An 18,249-nucleotide genomic window follows, 5' to 3' on the forward strand; every position below is an offset into this window, starting at 1 on the left:
AGGTTCACTGGAAGAATCCTAAGGAAATGCAATCCGAAAAAAAGGAAGTAGGTTGCAGTACACTTGTTCGCCCACTGCTTGAATATTGCTCACCAGTGAAGGATTCATACCAGATAGGGTTGATAGAGACAGAGAAGATCCAATGGAGAGCAGCGCGCTTCGTTACAGGATCATTTCGTAATCGCTCAGTAGCTCGGTACGGGCTTTTGTTGAAGTTTTGACAACATACCTCCACCGAGGAGTCAAGTAGTATATTGCTCCCTCCTACGTATATCTCGCGAAGAGACCATGAGGATAAAATAAGAGAGATTAGAGCCCCCTCAGAGTCATACCGACAATCCCTCTTTCCACGAACAATACGAGACTGGAATAGAAGGGAAAACCGATACAGGTATTCAAGATACCCTCCGCCACACACCGTCAGGTGGCTTGCGGAGTATGTATGTAGATGTACATATCTTCAAAAATTTTGATTATCACGCTGTTCAGGGAAAATTATGACGTTAGATAAATGCATCGTTGATTTCCGCGCTATTTGCAGACAAGATGGTGTGTGTGTGGGGGGGGGGGGGGGGTGAATTCCTAAGGGACCAAACTGCTGAGGTCACCGGTCCCTAGACTGACACACTACTTGAACTAACTTTTTCTAAGAACAACTCACACGCCCATGTCCGAGGGAAGACTCGAACCTCCGGCGGAAGGGGCCTCGCAGTCTCGCAGTCCGTGACATGGCGCAGCCACGATGGATGCGAAACTTTACAGAACGTGGAAAAGTCTTCATTCTTCCGTCCGTCATTTCCCTTATTGAACTGCCATGTCCATGGCGCGTTGATTGCGACGCTTACTCCCAAAACATCACAAACTTAGCAGTTACAATGTGTCCGTCATTCGTCCCCCATTTCCCATACAAATATCCCGTCCTCTTGCAACACTACGGGAAAACAGCGGGAATTTGCCGCTTTCTTCTTCGTACACAGATTGCGTAGTAGTGGGATCGGCCACGGCCCACAAAACTTTTAAAAATCATGGGAATCAAAGGAGACTAGGACGATAGTTGGCAGTATCTATTATGCACGCGCATAATCGATAGGTATCCCATATTTGGTACGGACTGACATTACAACGGCCTGCAGAAAAAATTTATAGATTTAGTCGACAATGGATAAACAAAACATTATTACGATCGACACACCATGTGTACGGAATCGTTGTTCTGTACATCATGAAGAACTTTGTGCTAAATTTGCAAGGATGGAGTACGTGATGGAGTACGTAGTATGAATAGCAACTTTTCTGAAGTCGAACGCATTATTACACTGTCAGTTGCAACAGATTTTGATGGAAATGAACCAAGAGTATAAATACTGTATATATTACTGCAGAATACGTTGGTTATGTCAAGGGGATGACTGGACAGACTTTTTCGATTTAATATCCGCTATTATTAAATTCATGAAGGGAAAAGGAAAGGAGGAAGGAAAGTAGAATATCTGCCAGAACTCTCATTTTAAGTACAGTTCACTGGACACCTCCCACAGTATGATGTTACAGTGTGAAAATTGGGGGTGAATTTAAAAACAATATTACATTTTGGAAAGCATAAATTCGGCCGAAAACTCCAGGCGTTAAAGAAAACGCGAATTCTGAAGAATTCGTTGTGGTGTTGAACAATTGCAGGGGTCTTTTTTCAAATGTTTTTATTCCAGTACCAATCTTATATTTGTTTTTGAGCTGTTTTAGACACTGTTTGCCGATTCTGGTTGAAGAGCCCCTGTCCATGTGGAGACGGAACTTCTCGATCTGCAGTGTGATTCTCGTTTAAAAGTCAAATTCTTTTGCCCGCATCTCGTGGTCGTGCGATAGCGTTCTCGCTTCCCACGCCCGGGTTCCCGGGTTCGATTCCCGGCGGGGTCAGGGATTTTCTCTGCCTCGTGATGGGTGGGTGTTGTGTGCTGTCCTTAGGTTAGTTAGGTTTAAGTAGTTCTAAGTTCTAGGGGACTTATGACCACAGCAGTTGAGTCCCATAGTGCTCAGAGCCATTTGAACCATTCAGATTCTTTTACGTTAACATTGTCCAGAAATTCTACTTTGGTTTCCTCGGGAAGTGTTCCCACGTCTCCATAATGAGGTTACAAACGTGATACAATATTTCGATGAACATATGTATGTGAAAGTTTTTTTTTTTATTATGAAAGTAAATAAGTTACAGTTTCATGGCAGCCTTAGCGACAATCTACGAAATTAACTGTATCTGTCAGAGTGACTGCCATTTGTATCAGACAATATTTCATTATGAACAGAGTGTGCCAACAATTAATAAATAATACTAAAAATTTGTTTTGATTGTGATCTATTTTGTTGAGAAATACGAAAGTAATCCCCATGCAAACTGTTCAGTGTTTCTCGTGTGACTGTGTTTGCACGTAAATGTGACGTGTGTACAGTTTCCTCCCTTCCCCCTGCATCACTCAGAGACGGTAGTGTGTTAGTGGGGGAAGTGTTCAGCTAGGTGAGAGGGCTGCACATGTGCAGTATTCTTGGCCTTCCCAGGCTTACTGAAATAGATTCAGTTTTACATGGCAGATCTCGTGTAGTGTTGTCTGCAAAAGATGGCCAGGTATAATTTAAGTGTGTAAATTTGTACTTAGCGTTGGGAGCTAAGTGTATCAATCGAAAAAAAAAACATAATTCTGTTTGCCGCGATAGAAGAGAGTGAAAAAAGTGCGAAATGATAGCATCTCCAGGTACAGGGATTTTCTCAAACTGTAAAACACTGCCAGATGCGACAGATAGTCTGTTGGTTGAGTCTTTGGCTGGTAAAAGTCGATATTACTGCCCTATTTGAGAATGGGTATGGGAGATATCCCAAATTCATCAAATCGAATGCTGACCTTGATTTCCGCATTTTTCAACAATCACAATTAAATGTTTTTGGAAAAAACGACATTTTGTCTGTGAAGTGCGTGATTGATGTGGGTTTTAAACACATTTCGTTCAACTTTCGTTATAGTAGTCAACATTAAGAGCAGAAAGCATGGAAGTGATGCAATAAATATGTTAACGAGATCAGATGCGATGTTTCGTAACCAAAGCAAGTGTTGTAAATGTCATCAGAATTCAATATGGAGTTTCAAAAGTGGTTCAAATGGCACTGAGCACTATGGGACTTAACCTCTGGGGTCATCAGTCCCCTAGAACTTAGAACTACTTAAACATAACTAACCTAAGGACATCACACACATCCATGCCCGAGGCAGGATTCGAACTTACGACCGTAGCTATCGCGCGGTTCCAAACTGCAGCGCCTAGAACCACGGGGCGGTTGTGTTTGTTTCTATGTGTCCAAAAGAATGTTCTCAATTGATCTGAACTCTGACGCACAAAAAGTAAGTAAATGAAATAAAATGAAAGAGCACGTAAATGAAAGAAAATAAAAAAAGGTCGCACCACGAAAGAATTATCCGATTACGGCAGAAATCGTAAGACGTTATGTACATGTACAGACAGACAAACTATTACAATTTCAAAAAAATTGAATGATTTATTCAAGATAAGGACTTTCACAAATTGAGGTCGTCAATAACGAGTTGGTCTATTTCTTGTCCTGAAGCAAGACGTTACTGGGCGTGACACTGATATTGAGTTGTTGAATGCCCGCCTGATAGCTATCATGTGCCAAATTTTTTCCAACTGGTTCGTTAGATCGTCAGAGTCCGGAGCTGGTTGGATAGCCCTGCCTATAAGGCTCCAAACGTTCTCAATTTGGAAGGGATCCAGAGGCATTGCTGGCCAAGCTAGGGTTTGGCAGGCATGAAGACCAGCGGTAGAAATTCTCTCTTGTGCGTGTGGGCAATATCCTGTTGAAATGTAAGCCCAGAATGACTTGCTATGAAGGAAAACGAAACAGGGCGTACAATATCAACGTCATATAGCTGTGCTGTAAATGTGTCGCCGATGACTACCAAAGATGTCCTGCCATGAAAACAAATATATATATGAAGAAGGTATCTGTTCTTCCTGACATGTCCGAAAGAGCAGATACCATTTTCATATGTGTAGTTAAGGCTCTCCGACCATTTGACCATTGCCCGAACTCTTACGGGAATCGGTAAAGCCGCTTGTAATGAGTTTAATGGGCAGGGGCACTACGAATATAGTGCGGGACAATAAGTTGGGTTCAAATGGTTCAAATGGCTCTGAGCACTGTGCGACTTAACTTCTGAGGTCATCAGTCGCCTAGAACTTACAACTAATTAAACCTAACTAACCTAGGGACATCACACACATCCATGCCCGAGGCAGGAGTCGAACCTGCGACCGTAGCGGTCGCTTGGTTCCAGACTGTAGTGCCTAGAACCGCATGCCCACTCCGGCCGGCCAGTAAGTTGGGAATGCGGGTCTCACGGGAGGCGTGCCAAAGATAAGTCCCTGCAGTGGCACTATCCTCTGTGTCCTCGGCGGCTCAGATGGATGCCGGCACGGTAGCTCAGCGTGTTCGGTCAGAGGGCTGTGTGCTCTCTGTAATAAAAAGACTGAGTCAAGGAATCAACGATCAACTTGAACGGATGTCTTGTGACGTCCGCCCAGACCAAACGCAACGAACTATGTAGAAAAAATGAAAGAAAACAAAAACAAAAGATGGATAGAGCGTCTGCCATGTAAACTGGAGATCCCGGGTTCGAGTCCCAGTCGGGCACACATTTTCAACTGTTCCCTTTGACTTATATCAACGCCTGTATGCAGCTAGTGGTATTCATTTCATTGTAATTTCAAGAAAAGAAATGGCATCACGGACCCCTTCGGTTGTGATCCACAGTACCGTTACAGCAGAGCGTTATGTCGACGATGCTGTAGGCCCCATTTTGTTGTCCTTCATGGCAAGCCGCACTGCACTGACATTTCAGCAAGATAATGCCTGCCCGTACTCGTAAAAAGTTTCTACTGCACGTATTCGTGCTTGTCAAAGTATACCTTCGCCATTAAGTTCCCCACATCTCTCCCTAATTATTTGTTAGTCTATACGTGTACAGCATGTGTACCGATTTACATCCCATTTCGGTAGTTACTGCATGGTTCGTCGTTTTTATTTCTTAGAGTGTACTTGATATTTTTAATTTGAATATCAGCTTAACATTATAGGAATGTGAAAAAGTTTTTTCTAATATTATCTGTCTACAGTTCATAACTCTTTTCTTATCTCGGATGTACTCATATGATGATGTGATTTCAAACTGTTTAATAAAAAAGTTGCATCCATGTTCATAAGATCAACGACAAAAGTTTGCATATACTGTTGAAATTTGCTTAGCGTTTATGTATCAAAGTACAAATACCTCCATATACTTCTTCTCAGAATTAGCGCTCGGGGCACGCCACGTTTGCTAAGTCTCCGAATCTGTTATATCTAAAATGTCAATTCCACAATTTTGGCCCCGTCTCGGATAAATTTCTGCGGACAATCACGGGCACATCTTGTTAAAACCCACCTAGTCGTCAAAATATGTGGTGTCTAGGAAACCTACTTTCTCGGATCGCTAGACAACAAATCAAACGAATTAATAAGACATTGTTTTTGTGAAAAGTAAGTGACAATACTTAACTATGTGTGAAACAGGTGTGGTGAAAGCAAAGGGCGACATACAAAATAAGAAATCTCTTCAGTATAACAATCCTAATACAAGAGAAGTAATACAGTTGACACTTCTGTCCTAGTTGCTAGTCTTTTTTTTTCCTTTATTGTTATTTCCATTCCCCATCAGGGGCAGGCTGGCAGCAGCATAAGCGCTGCTCTTCAGCCGAGAGACAAAATTAGACAGGAAGGCATTGAAAATAATATACAGAAGAAAACATGGCGGACTATAGAAAACAAAAAAAGGCGGAACAAAAGAAAAGAAAGATTTCAAAGTGGTGACTGTAAATCGGAGAAAAAAATCTAAAATAAGTAACTCACACAAAAAACTCACACTTGATTAAAAGGCACCAGGCAAAGTGCAGCCGGAGTAGAAAAGTCATAAAACAAAATAAAACAGCGACGTGGCGGACAGTGTAGCTCGGAACAGTCATGGACGATAAACAGGTGAAGCACACAATTGAAACCACAGCTCTTGCTGCACAGGAGAACAGCACCAAACACAACACTGACATAGCACACTGATGACGATGAGCGAAACACAGGATCTGCCAGGGTCATAGAGATAAGGGGGAAGGGTAGAAGGTAGGGAAGGAGGTAGAGGGGAGAGACAGGCAGGGACACGTCGAAGAGGGCTGGGGAGGGAGGGTCATGGGAGGGACACAGTTGAGGAGGGGGTGCAGGGACGCATGGGGGGGGGGAGGAGGAACATCTGCTCTGGAAGAGGTAGGGGAGAGGAAAAGGGGGTCCCTGGGGAGGAGAGGGAACAAGGCCAGGGTACATTTCGAAGGAAGTGTAGATGTCATGGCGAAGTTCAACATCTGGGAGTGGGAGGTGCTGGAGCTTGCCCTGATGAAGGAAATGGAGGGTGTGGAAGTGGAGAGAGGGAAGGATACAGTCACAGAGGCGCGGCAACGAGCGTTGGGTGGAGAGGAAGGAGGAAACCAGGGGATGGGGGGATGAAGCCTGCAGACAGTGTAAAGGATGCAGAGATGTTGGAGGAAAAGGAGGAGGTGGGGGAAGGGGATGAGGTCATACAGGAGCCATGTGGGGGAAGGAATGCAGATATGGAAGGCAAGGCAGAGCGCATGACGTTCGAGGATTTGAAGGGTCTTGTAAAAGTGGGTAGGTGCGGAGATCTAGGCAATGCTGCCATAGTAGAGGGTAGAACGGATGACAGATATCTAGGTGTGGAGGATAGTGGAAGGATGTAATCCCCATGACTGGCCAGGCAGGAGTTTCAGGAAGCAGAGACAGGAATGGGCTTTCTTCTGCATGGTCAGGAGGTGAGGGGTCCAGGTGAGATGACGGTCGAGGGTGGAGTTGCTAGTCTTGAGGCTTTTGTAGAAGTGGGAAGCGGCCAGTCGGGCGCAGCGCTTATGTTATCTTTGCGTGGAGGCCGCTGCGTTGTCGTCCTCGAGAGGGGTCGGCCAGCGTGCTATTGCCTGATGTTCACAGCCCTCTCTGCTGTCTCGTGCCGGCGCTTGACTTTACGCCGGATCGCATGTGCGAGTGCTCACTGTAGTGTGGAGAGCACGGCTGACGCGCCGCTCGCGCTGCTGTCCGCAGGCAAACCTGAGCCACGCGGGCGGCGAGTCCCCGGAAGCGGGCTCTGGCCCCGCAGTGGCCAAGTGCCCCTACGACCCGACCGACAACTCGACGGCGCTGTGGGTGCGGCGCGGCAACCCGGGCGGCCTACCGGGCCTCTACAGCGGCACCAACGCCGAGTTCACCAAGGGCGACACGCTCATCTTCCGCGCCGACCTGCACAACCCCAGCACCGGCCGCACACAGTTCCCCTTCAAGCGCACCCTCAAGTACGACTCCAAGTGGCTCGACAGTGAGTACAGCAAGCACCTTCCCACTGTGTGTGTGTGTGTGTGTGTGTGTGTGTGTGTGTGTGTGACGCGGTTTATAGCGCGCTGCCGAGTGGCACGTTGCATCCTCCTTCTTGACCTCAAGTTATTCCAATCCGCAGCGATGGGACATGGGTGCAGGACGGTTTGTAGACAGAACACACTTACTGAGAGTTTAAACTTGTGTTCTACCGTACGGCAGGTCTTGTCATGGGGGAAGCCTCGTCAGAGAGGTCCACCGCATGAGCGTCTAGTGAAGTGATCGTAGTGGTGGTTTCCCATTGCCTTCCACTGATGATGATGAAATGATAATGAGGACTGAGCCGTGGCGCTCGTTACTGGTGCGCCAGTCTCTTGGATGTCCGTTATCGATCCTTCGATGGTTCTTATGTTTGCTTGCCTTGTTGTTTTCCGTGACAGTTGACGTTTGCTCGGGCTACCTGCTGAGACAACGTGAGGTACGAGGTGGGAAGCAACCACGTATATGTTCAAATGGCTCTGAGCACTATGGGACTTAAACATCTGAGGTCATCAGTCCCCTAGAACTTAGCACTACTTAAACCTAACTAACCTAAAGACATCACACACACTCATGCCCGAGGCAGGATTCGAACCTGCAACCGTAGCGGTCGCGCGGTTCCAGACTGTAGCGCCTAGAACCGCTCGGCCACACCGGCCGGCCACGTATTGTGGAGTTGGTTGTACGCGGTCTGCCGGTTCAGCATGGAGGATATCTGTTGGCTGCTTGCCTGCTTACTCTCCTGATTTTGCTCGCCGTGCCTTGCGACCGCCTAGCTTGGGTTGCTGTCTGGTGTATCCTACACGAGCCATACCGGACGTCCAGCAGAAGCCAGCAGAAGTTAAGCAGCCTTGTGTTTCTCTAAAGAAAAGGAGCAAATGTATAAGACCTTTTGTAACCAATTTTGGTGGCCTCTTAAGTGTGGCCGTCGCGTTTACACTGCCTTTGGGGAGAGCTAATTGATTTAAATTTAAATAGTTGGGGTTCCCTGTCCATTATAATCTTTTGGGGGTTTTATTTGAATTTTATCTTTGGCGTTCCGTCCTTGTGCTTGGCTAAATGTTTGCTTGTATAACGGGAAATGACTCCTGGTTAAAACTCCGAGAAGGTGTTTGATGTTACTGCCGCTTCCGGCATTTGTCTTTTCAATTAAGTGTTGTCATCCCTTCAAGTGACCAGGTGTCACTCATCATTAATTAATGCTGATTTATGTGTAATTAATTTTCAATTGGCCATTTGAATTAATATTTTGGAGCGCAGTATAGCCTTAAGGCAACCTCATTGTATACCACCTTGTGCCTCGGTCTAGTACCTTAATTTTCAGTGGCACGAGTTAGCTCCACCACCGGTTTTACTGATATGCTTCCTTCAAAATCTTGTCTTCTACAAGTTTGCCCCATGTGTGTCTGGAAACACAGAGATGAGCTTTAGTGTGACTTCAGTGCTAGTCAGTCAATGGAATCTTCATTTTGTCTTGGCTTCCACTGAAGGGTTTGAGTGAAGCATAGTGTATTTGATTTGTCATTCATGTAATTACTGTAACTTTGTTTATTTAATTGGGAGCAAGACATTTAGAGACTGTCGGTATTAACTCCCCTAGTTGCGGGGTGTTGCTAATTCGTTCCAAATGGCCTACTACTTATTCAATGGCAAGGCTGTTGATTATGAGTATAAATTCACGCTATTCATTTGTTACCGAAATTGTTGAAGTGTCTGTGTCGTGATTCAATCACTAGCTACGTGTTTGAGCTAAATTGATATAAACCTTACAGTGCTCGTTAAAATTTGTTGCCAGCAGAAACCATTAAGACAACTAAGTTTTGTCACTGCTTATGTTAACCTTTACTGGGGCAATATTTCATGTAGTTAAATTTTGTCTTAAAATGTGTATTTCTCTGATGTAGTAAACGAGTGATAAAAGAAAAAGGCAAAGGGGCCTGGTACTTCCCATTGTGTCCGGTTTGTAACACGTATCATTATTGGTCGCAAGGCACGGCGAGCAAAATCAGGAGAGCAGACAGGCAGGCAGCCAACATATATCCCCCATGCTAAACCAGCAGATCGCGTACAACCAACTCCACATATACGTGGTTGCTTCCCACCTCGTACCTCGCGGCGTCTCAGCAGGGCAGGTAGCCCGAGCAAACTTCAACTGCCACTCGCCCCGCGAATGCGGAAAACAACAAAGCACGCAAAGATAAGAAACGTTGAAGGATCGATAATGGACATCCAAGAGACTGGCGCGCCAGTAACGAGCGCCAGGGCTTAAGGACAACACAACACCTAGTCCCTGAGCGGAGAAAATCTCCGACTCAGCCGGGAATCGAACCCAGGCCCCTTGGCGCAACAGACCGCCGCTCTGACCACTCATCTACCGGGGCGGACACTTAGAGTATGACGAACAGATAATTTTTTCATTGACTTTTTGCAAAAACTTCCAGTAAGGGTTCCCACTTTTCGCAAGTCAAATTTCATAGACTGATAGCTTTAGTAAGGAATCTGGAGAGTTGGAAGAAAAGGTAGCGTTTAATGTATAAGGGGAGGTCAAAAGTAGACGTTTGAGGGCGTTGCTGCATCGTAAATGCAACGCAGTGTGACTACGATGCCGTCATATTGGGTGTCTCTCTCCTAAAAGTCGTCACGCACATTTCCTCTTCTGTTTCTCGCAGTCTATATTTCACTACCATACAATGTTGTGCTACAAACGTACATTCTGAGAAACTATTTTCACAAATTAAGGCCTATGTTTGATACTAGTAAACTTCTCTTGGACAGGAACGCCTTTTCTGCCAGTTCTTGTCTGCATTTAATGTCCTTGCTCCGTCCATCATTGGTTATTGTGAGCATTAGGTACTAGAATCCCTTATCGTCATCCTCTTCGTGACCATCAATCCTGGTCTTAAGTTTCTCGCTATTTCTGCTACTTCTCATTACTTTCGTCTTTCTTCGACTGACCCTCAATCAATATTCTGTACTCGTTAGACTGTTCATTCCATTGAACAGATCACGTAGTTCTTCTTCACTTTCACTCAGGGTAGCATTGTCATCAGCGAATTGTATCACTGATACTCTGAATTTTAATTCGACTCCTAAACCGTTCTTTTGTTTCTGTCATTGCTTCTTCGAGCTACAGATTGGACAATAGGGGAGAGAGACTACATCCCTGTCTTACACCCTTTTTAATCCGAACACTTCGATATTGGTCGTCCATTCTTATTATTCGTTGATTTGGTTCCCTATAACTTATGCCGATATTTCTCAGAATTTCGATCCTCTTGCAACATTTTACACTGTGGAACGCTTTTTTCCAGGTCGACAAATCCTATGAACGTGTCTTGATATTACGAAAAGAAAAAGAAAACAAAAATTGAATATGACTGAGTGCTGCTAACAAGGGAACCTCCCCATCGCATCCCCCTCAGATTTAGTAATATGTTGGCACAGTGGATAGGCCTTGAAAAACTGAACACAGATCTATCGAGAAAACAGGAAGAAATTGTGTGGAACTATGAAAAAAATAAGCAAAATATACAAACTGAGTAGTCGATGCGTAAGATAGGCAACATCAAGGACAGTGTGAGCTCAGGAGCGCCGTGGTCCCGTGGTTAGCGTGAGCAGCTGCGGAATGAGAGGTCCTTGGTTCAAGTCTTCCCTTGAGTAAAAAGCTTACGTTCTTTATTTTCGAAAAGTTATGATCTGTCCGTTCGTTCATTGACGTCTCTGTACACTGTAATAAGTTTAGTGTCTGTGTTTTGCGACCGCACCACAAAACCGTGCGATTAGTAGACGAAAGGACGTGCCTCTCCAATGGGTACTGAAAACATTTGATTGCAAGGTCATAGGTCAACCGATTCATCCACAGGAAAACACGTCTGGTATATTGTATATGACACTGGTGACGGCATGTGAGTCACATGACAGGAGTATGTTGTCGACCCACGTAACTTGTACAGTTGGGGAATGGGTAAAAAGATTCTTCTACTTTGCCCGATTTAGGTTTTCTTGTGGATGTGATAATCATAAATTAAATGAAATAAATTAAACTTTACACTCGATGGAAGACTTGAACCAAGGACCTCTCGTTCTGCAGCTGCTCACGCTAACCACTTTTTTTTTTTTTTTTGGATCTGTATATTGTTCGTTCAATTTGTTCGTGGCGGACGTCCGATGACACACTTTCAGGTTTTTCGTTCATCCGTTTACTCAGTTTGTTTATTACAGAGGGTAACTCAACCCTCTGACCGAACACGCTGAGCTACCGTGCCGGCATAACCACGGGACCACGGTGCTCCTGAGCTCACGCTATCCTTGATGTTGCCTATCTTGCGCATGGACTACTCTGTTTGTGCATTTTGCTTATTTTTTCATAGTTCCACGCAACTTCTTCCTGTTTTCTCGATTGATCTGTGTTCAGTTCTTCAAGGCCTGTCCACTGTGCCGACTTATAACTAAATCTCAGGGGGGTGCGATGGGAAGGTTCCATTGTAAGTAGTGGAATGTTGATAGCAAATTTCAGTTTACGGAAGGGGAAATCCAGCATGAATTCTTACAGTGATTATAGTTCAGTTCTGTAGACGCTGCAGGTAATTTACAAAAACAATTTATGGGTTGAACTGAGAACAGTACTGCCATCTGTGAAGCTTAATAGTAGAGCATCAGTGGAATAAACTTTAGTGATGGGCCCCCGTTCTCTAGGTGGAGTTAACCTGGCGATGTCTTCCTGGAACTGGATTGACAGGCAGTTTCTTGTTACAACGAATTGGCGTTCTGCCGGCGTCCGTCGTTATTGCGTCTTATTCGCCCTCCGCGCCTCTGTCGGGCGTGTCGCGAGGCTGCCGCCGGAGGCAGCAAATAAGGGCGAGCAACTTTTGCGTATTCGAACGGAACGGAATAAATCGGCAATCAGCGAGGGTACAGCCAGAGCCAGTGGCAGAGGTGGAGGCGCGCCCAGCCGACCGGAAACGGGGCAAAGCGTCGCGGAACTGGCTGGGTGGTGGGGGACGGGGGAGGGGGGAGGGGTTGAACGAAGGGTTGACATTGGGGCGGGGGGGGGGGGGAGGTGAGCGACGCGGCACGGCGCCTCGCGTCACGTGACGGCGGCGGATGAGCAGGGGGCAGGCGCAACCGTGGTGTGGTCCTCTTCACACCGCACCGCATCACACCCGTAGTCGACGCTGCACTTGTTTCAGGTACAGAAAGGAGCTATTCGAGTTATTTTGTTTTCGGGTTTTGTCGCCGAAGACTAAGGTCAAAAAGATTTCGGGTTTGCAGCCGGTCGTCGTAAGCTTCATTGCACGATATTTCGGCTGGACAACTGCCAGCCATCTTCAGGTGAGCCGAACAAGCACTGAAGAAGACTTTTTTTTTTCTTCCCCTTTATTGTTATTTTAACACCTGAACAATCAGGTAGGCCGTCAGCGGCATGATACGCCGCTCTTCAGCCACGAAGACGTTCTCCGCTCCAGCTTACATAGTGCGCTGATAGTACTGCCGCGCATGCGTTGCAGTTGCGGAGACAGAAGGGCCACACCGACCAACGGCAGCGCCCTCGCTGATGGAACCGCAGTACTCAGCTGACGCCGGTATTGTCGCTGGCCGCAGCTATCGAAGTCTTCTGGCATCTTCGTCTCGAGCAAATTTCGGAGATGACGGGATACCATACGTTATTCAATTGGTAACCACTGTCACGGTTCATTAGATTTCCCGCAATGCGTATTTCAACTGATTCTTTGATAATGGAATCCCAAAAAGTTTTTTCAGTGGCCAAAATCGAAGTTTTGTCGTACTCCATTGAATGTCCGTTAGAAATACAATGTTGCGCAACTGCAGACTTACTGCGTTGCAGTAGGCGAGCGCAACGTTGATGTTCTGTACAACGCTCTTCCACTGTACGCGTTGTCTGTCCTATATAGGCCATACCACACTGACACGGTGTTTTATAAATTCCCGCCTTCCGCAGTAACAAATCATCCTTTACCGATCCCAGCAAATCCGAAATCTTAGAAGGCGGACGAAAAACCACTTTCACATTAAAACGATCAAGAATCCTTGCTATCTTGAAGGAGATATTTCCGACAAAGGGAACAATAGCTAGGGACTTGGCTGGCGCGTCCTCCTCTTTATCCACTTCCCGGTTCCTGGCTCTAGTTGAGAAGGCCCTGTTAATTTGCCGGGTCGAGTACCCATTGTCTAAGAACACCGTCCTCAAATGTACCAGTTCCTTAGGCAAATTCTGGGCATCCGACACTGTGTGTGCGCTGTGTACAAGGGTTTTAAGTACACTCAGGGTCTGGGATGGGTGATGGCAACTTGATGAATGTAAATATAAATCAGTGTGCGAAGACTAACTTGATTCAGTTCTCCACGCAGGCTTATCCCGTGCACTGCTCTTCATCTCTGCGCGATAGTGACTTTAGCCTGAATACTGCAATGAAACCAATTTCCTCCTCTACACTTTCCTTCCATTCCGTTCATAAATTTCTACATTAGCTCTGGAAATAACGTTGTAAGCTGCTGTTTGAATTATTCTTTTAATATGTGGCCAGCTCCGATCCATTGTGATATGCCTGCGTAAGCAGAAGAAACTAACGATAAAAGTCCGAAAACAATTTATTGGACTGTTCAATTAACCAAAACAAATTCTCCAAGTATAACACCAACACAAAACAGTGATCCGTCTTCGAATCACAACTACATACAAGAATAAGATAGAAAGCAACTGATATAATTTCCTTCTAGTATCCGCCAGAGACTTCTCCGATACACCAAGCCTAATCCAGAGATGAGCGAGAAGATCCAAGCCGGGTTGCCAGGGCGGCAGCTATCCAAGTCTGCTGGCGGTCGATGAACTGCCGATGTGCGGTTTTTTTTTTCTTTATTGTTATTTTAAAACCTGTACAACAGGCAGGCTGTCAGCAGCATTCTACGCTGCTCTTCAGCCATAGAATAGACAATGAGAAAACAACAGAAACAATACACGTAAGTTACATAGCGGTGGGCAATAAAACAGTAGACACATAAAGGCAAACACGGAGCCGTTCACACTCGACGATAAGCCACACTACGAACTGTTGTCACGACGCACTAACACGGAAGATGGCGATGGGACAGGTGAACGATGGAGCGTGACGGCGAACACTGAACACTAAACACGACGGCACACACGAGACACTGATGGCTATGATCTCCGGTCTGAGGTGCGGCTGAGCGCCGGTCTTTATAGCGCTTCGGTGGATGAGTACCTCGGAAGTATTTTCCATCACGTGGTTTGACGTGTGAAAATAGTTCCGGGATCTGCAGCGAACTCTTCCTTATGTTTATGTGGGCCGGTAGAGGCCCCTAGTGGCCGCTGGTGTCTTTGCCGTGGTGTTGTTGTTGTGGTTGTTGCTGTGGCTGTTAATCAATATTGCCTGTCGGTTGTGTAGTCCTTCGGTGTGCCAGCGACGCGGGCAACCCGCGGCTGTAGGCTGTCAGTTTGGTTGCTGATACTCTAGGCGCCGCGATGCCTGGTGGAGAAGGCCACAGCACATTGTTATGAGGACGACGATTGAGTCGTCGCCGTCCGCTGTGGTCGAGCGGTTCTAGGCGTTTCAGTCCGTCGCCGCGCGGCTGCTACGGTCGCAGGTTCGAATCCTGCCTCGGGCATGGATGTGTGCGATGTACTTAGGTTAGTTAGGTTTAAGTAGTTCTAAGTCTATGGGACTGATGACCTCAGATGTTAAGTCTCGTGGTGCTTAGAGCCATTTGAACAATTTCATCGAGTCGTCGCCAATGTTGACGGGTGGCCAGTGCTAAACAGAAACACATAAATCACGGCAGGTTTGTCAGTAACGTCGATAACTTGGGGGCTGCATGTTCTGGATCTGCAACGACTAAAATAACTCGAAGTCGTTGATAAAAAAGTAATATATATTGTACTTAACTGGTTGTACAGAATTCTTCTTGGCTGCATACACATAATCATAAACAGATAGCTATGGAGGCCTCACTAAGGCCATACGATACCAAGCGCCTTGTTAGAGGTTGCTTCCTATCAGCTGAAGGCTATGCTACTTTACTACTTGACGTCCCGAGCAAGAGTGGACGAGAGCTCGCTAGGAACTTGTTACGAGCCACGGAGCGGCGCTGGTCGCTACTCGCGGGTCCAACGATACTAGTACGGACCGCAGTCGATATCTGCAACCCGTAACAAGTGTGGTATCGAAAGTTGATACTACATCCATTACATGTTGTACAAACGTCATGAGTACGGAAAAAATTCAAGTTAAAAATATGTATCAAAATTGTAGTAATACTATGAGCAGTATTTACAGCTTCGTTTAACTGCTGGAATTACAATTATACATCCACAAAGAGCACAATGTCAAAATTATATATATCACTGAATGGTTGACGTTATGACCTGATTTAATTTCAAATTGACTATCTAACAGTTTCCAGGGCAAGAAAATTAGATTTTGAGTAATTCATTCAAATTACTCTAATAATCGTTTCATTAACACTTTGTTGTCCGGCGACACCACAGTGGTGACGTGAGCATAGTATCGCGCAGTGGTTGGTGACAGCACATTAGAATCTTTTTCACTCTGTTTTGTTTAGGTAACAATATGTTACACACGTCAACATATTTTTTGTTTTTATAAGTACTTGTGCACTTTCATCATGGCAGACGAAAGAGACCATACGATTATTTACGACGAATGCGCGGACGTTTTGTCTGAAATTCCGGACGGCTTGGCCGATTGTGAAGAAGACATTGGATATCAAAAAAATGAAAGTGAAGCAGAATCATCGGAAGATAGTAAAATACGTCCAAGAAGAATACGGCGAACGGTACGGTTGCCAACTGTTTCGGACGATTCAGACGAAGGAGACAGGGAGACAGTCTATGATTTACTGAGGACCAATAATAAATTTGAAGGATCTCTGGGTCCATACATATTTCCCAAAGATACACAGAGCGTCATGGATATCGTAGAATTATATATTGGGAACGATCTATTTGAATATATTAGCAGCGAAACCAACAAGTATTACAGTCAAAATTGCAATAGAAGAAAACTGGATAAAAAAATGCCAAATTTGTCGACGTTACGGGACCCGAACTTAGAAAATGGTTTAGGCTTACTATCCTCATTAGAACTGTAAAAAAAGAAAGGTTCGATGATTACTGGTCAACTAATCCGTTGATAGACACACCGATATTTCACAAAACGATGTCCCGCAACCGATTCAGACAAATATTATCATTTTTCATTTTTCCGGCAACACCAATAAACCGAATAATCCCGACCGGCTTTTCAAAGTACAATTCGTAATTATTTTTCCAAAAGGCGTAAAGAAACGTTTAATCTAAGTCAAAACATCTCAATTGCTGGAGGAATGATACCGTGGCGTGGACAGTTAAATTACAAAGTTTACAATTCGCCGAAAATTACTCATTCGGATGCTGTGTGATTCGAGTACGGGATACATTTTCTCATTCAAGATATATTCCGGCGCTAGACAACCTTTAGCAAAAACAGTGATGGAACTGTTGACACCTTCTTATGGAAAGTGGCATCACCTCTACATGGATAACTATTATAACAGTGTAGAACTTGCAGAGAAGTTACTTGAAAAGAAAATTCGAGTTTGTGCAACGATACGGCAAACAGAGGATTTCCGGAAAAATTAAAGCTCGGATAAGTCCATGTGTTTGAAGTTTGTCATCAACGGAAATGTGACAAGCTGCCGTCGACAAGCCACGTAGTCCGAATTAGCGCTGCCGGCGCCAAGCGAATAAATTTCCACGAGACGTGTGGACGGAAAAGTGTTAAGAGACAGAAACTTACTTTGAAGGTTTAATATAGTAAGCCAGTAACTAAAGTAAGAAATTAGCAGCTTAACTCCAAGCTTTACATACTTGAATCTGTTGTTTACACTGGAGTTCGATTATTTGGTAGAGCGACTGGTACTATTTGGAAATGATGCTTAATGAGGTAGAGATACGAGGGGTGTTCAATAAATAATGCAAACCATTTTTTTCTGCAAGCAGGTTCATTTTATTCTGGATTCCGATACACCATATTACTCCCCACCTCTTTTGGCTACAAAACCCTATTTTTCAACGTAATCTGCCTTACGCTACCTTGTTTGGATGGCCCGTATGCTCACGCGGCACCTCTCTACTGGTCGACGTCGAAGCTAACGCCTTGGTGTATCAATAACCTTCCCATCACCCACGTGCTGCTTCCCATAAGGTGCACCCTTTATCGGGCCAAACACATGGAAGCAGGAAGATGTGAGATCTGTGGTGCAGGGCGGGTGAGGAAGAGCAGTCCAATGAAGTTTGTGAACTTCTGTCGCGCTTGGAGACTTGTATGACGATTTGCGTTGTCATAAAGAAGGAGAAGTTCGTTTGCATTTTTGTGGCAAGTGCGTATAATAGATCGATACCACCCTCACCGGAGTTTCACAGGTGGAAACGGACACTCAAATGTCCGACACATGACGACAGTGCATGCGCGGGGACCCAGCGGATCCAATGATGCTTGCCCACACAGCCACGCCTTCATTGGCTGTGACTACAAGCGCCTTCTGACGCCGCGATTTAGGACGGATGGCGGCAACTACACGGCACTGCCTCAGTCGCAGTCTTCGACAGACTTCATTCTCAGTCAAACTCCGACAGATTCGCTCGTCCATTAACAGGAGGAGCCTCACACTGTAGGACACTCTTCAGTTGCCTCTTGTAATAACTGAAC

At 45.4% G+C, this 18,249-nt stretch overlaps 1 protein-coding gene across 1 annotated transcript in view; it reads left to right on the forward strand.

Annotated features, from left to right (window-relative positions):
- Positions 1-18,249, forward strand: part of LOC124805421 (semaphorin-2A-like) — a 1,298,470-nt gene that overhangs the window by 1,003,173 nt on the left and 277,048 nt on the right. Inside the window, exon 6 of the mRNA XM_047265983.1 lies at positions 7,199-7,469. Within this exon, the coding sequence (XP_047121939.1) occupies positions 7,199-7,469 (271 nt within the window). The remainder of the gene's footprint in view (positions 1-7,198; positions 7,470-18,249) is intronic.

This window comes from Schistocerca piceifrons, chromosome 7, assembly GCF_021461385.2.
Source record: "Schistocerca piceifrons isolate TAMUIC-IGC-003096 chromosome 7, iqSchPice1.1, whole genome shotgun sequence".
NCBI classification, from domain to species: Eukaryota; Metazoa; Arthropoda; class Insecta; order Orthoptera; family Acrididae; genus Schistocerca; species Schistocerca piceifrons.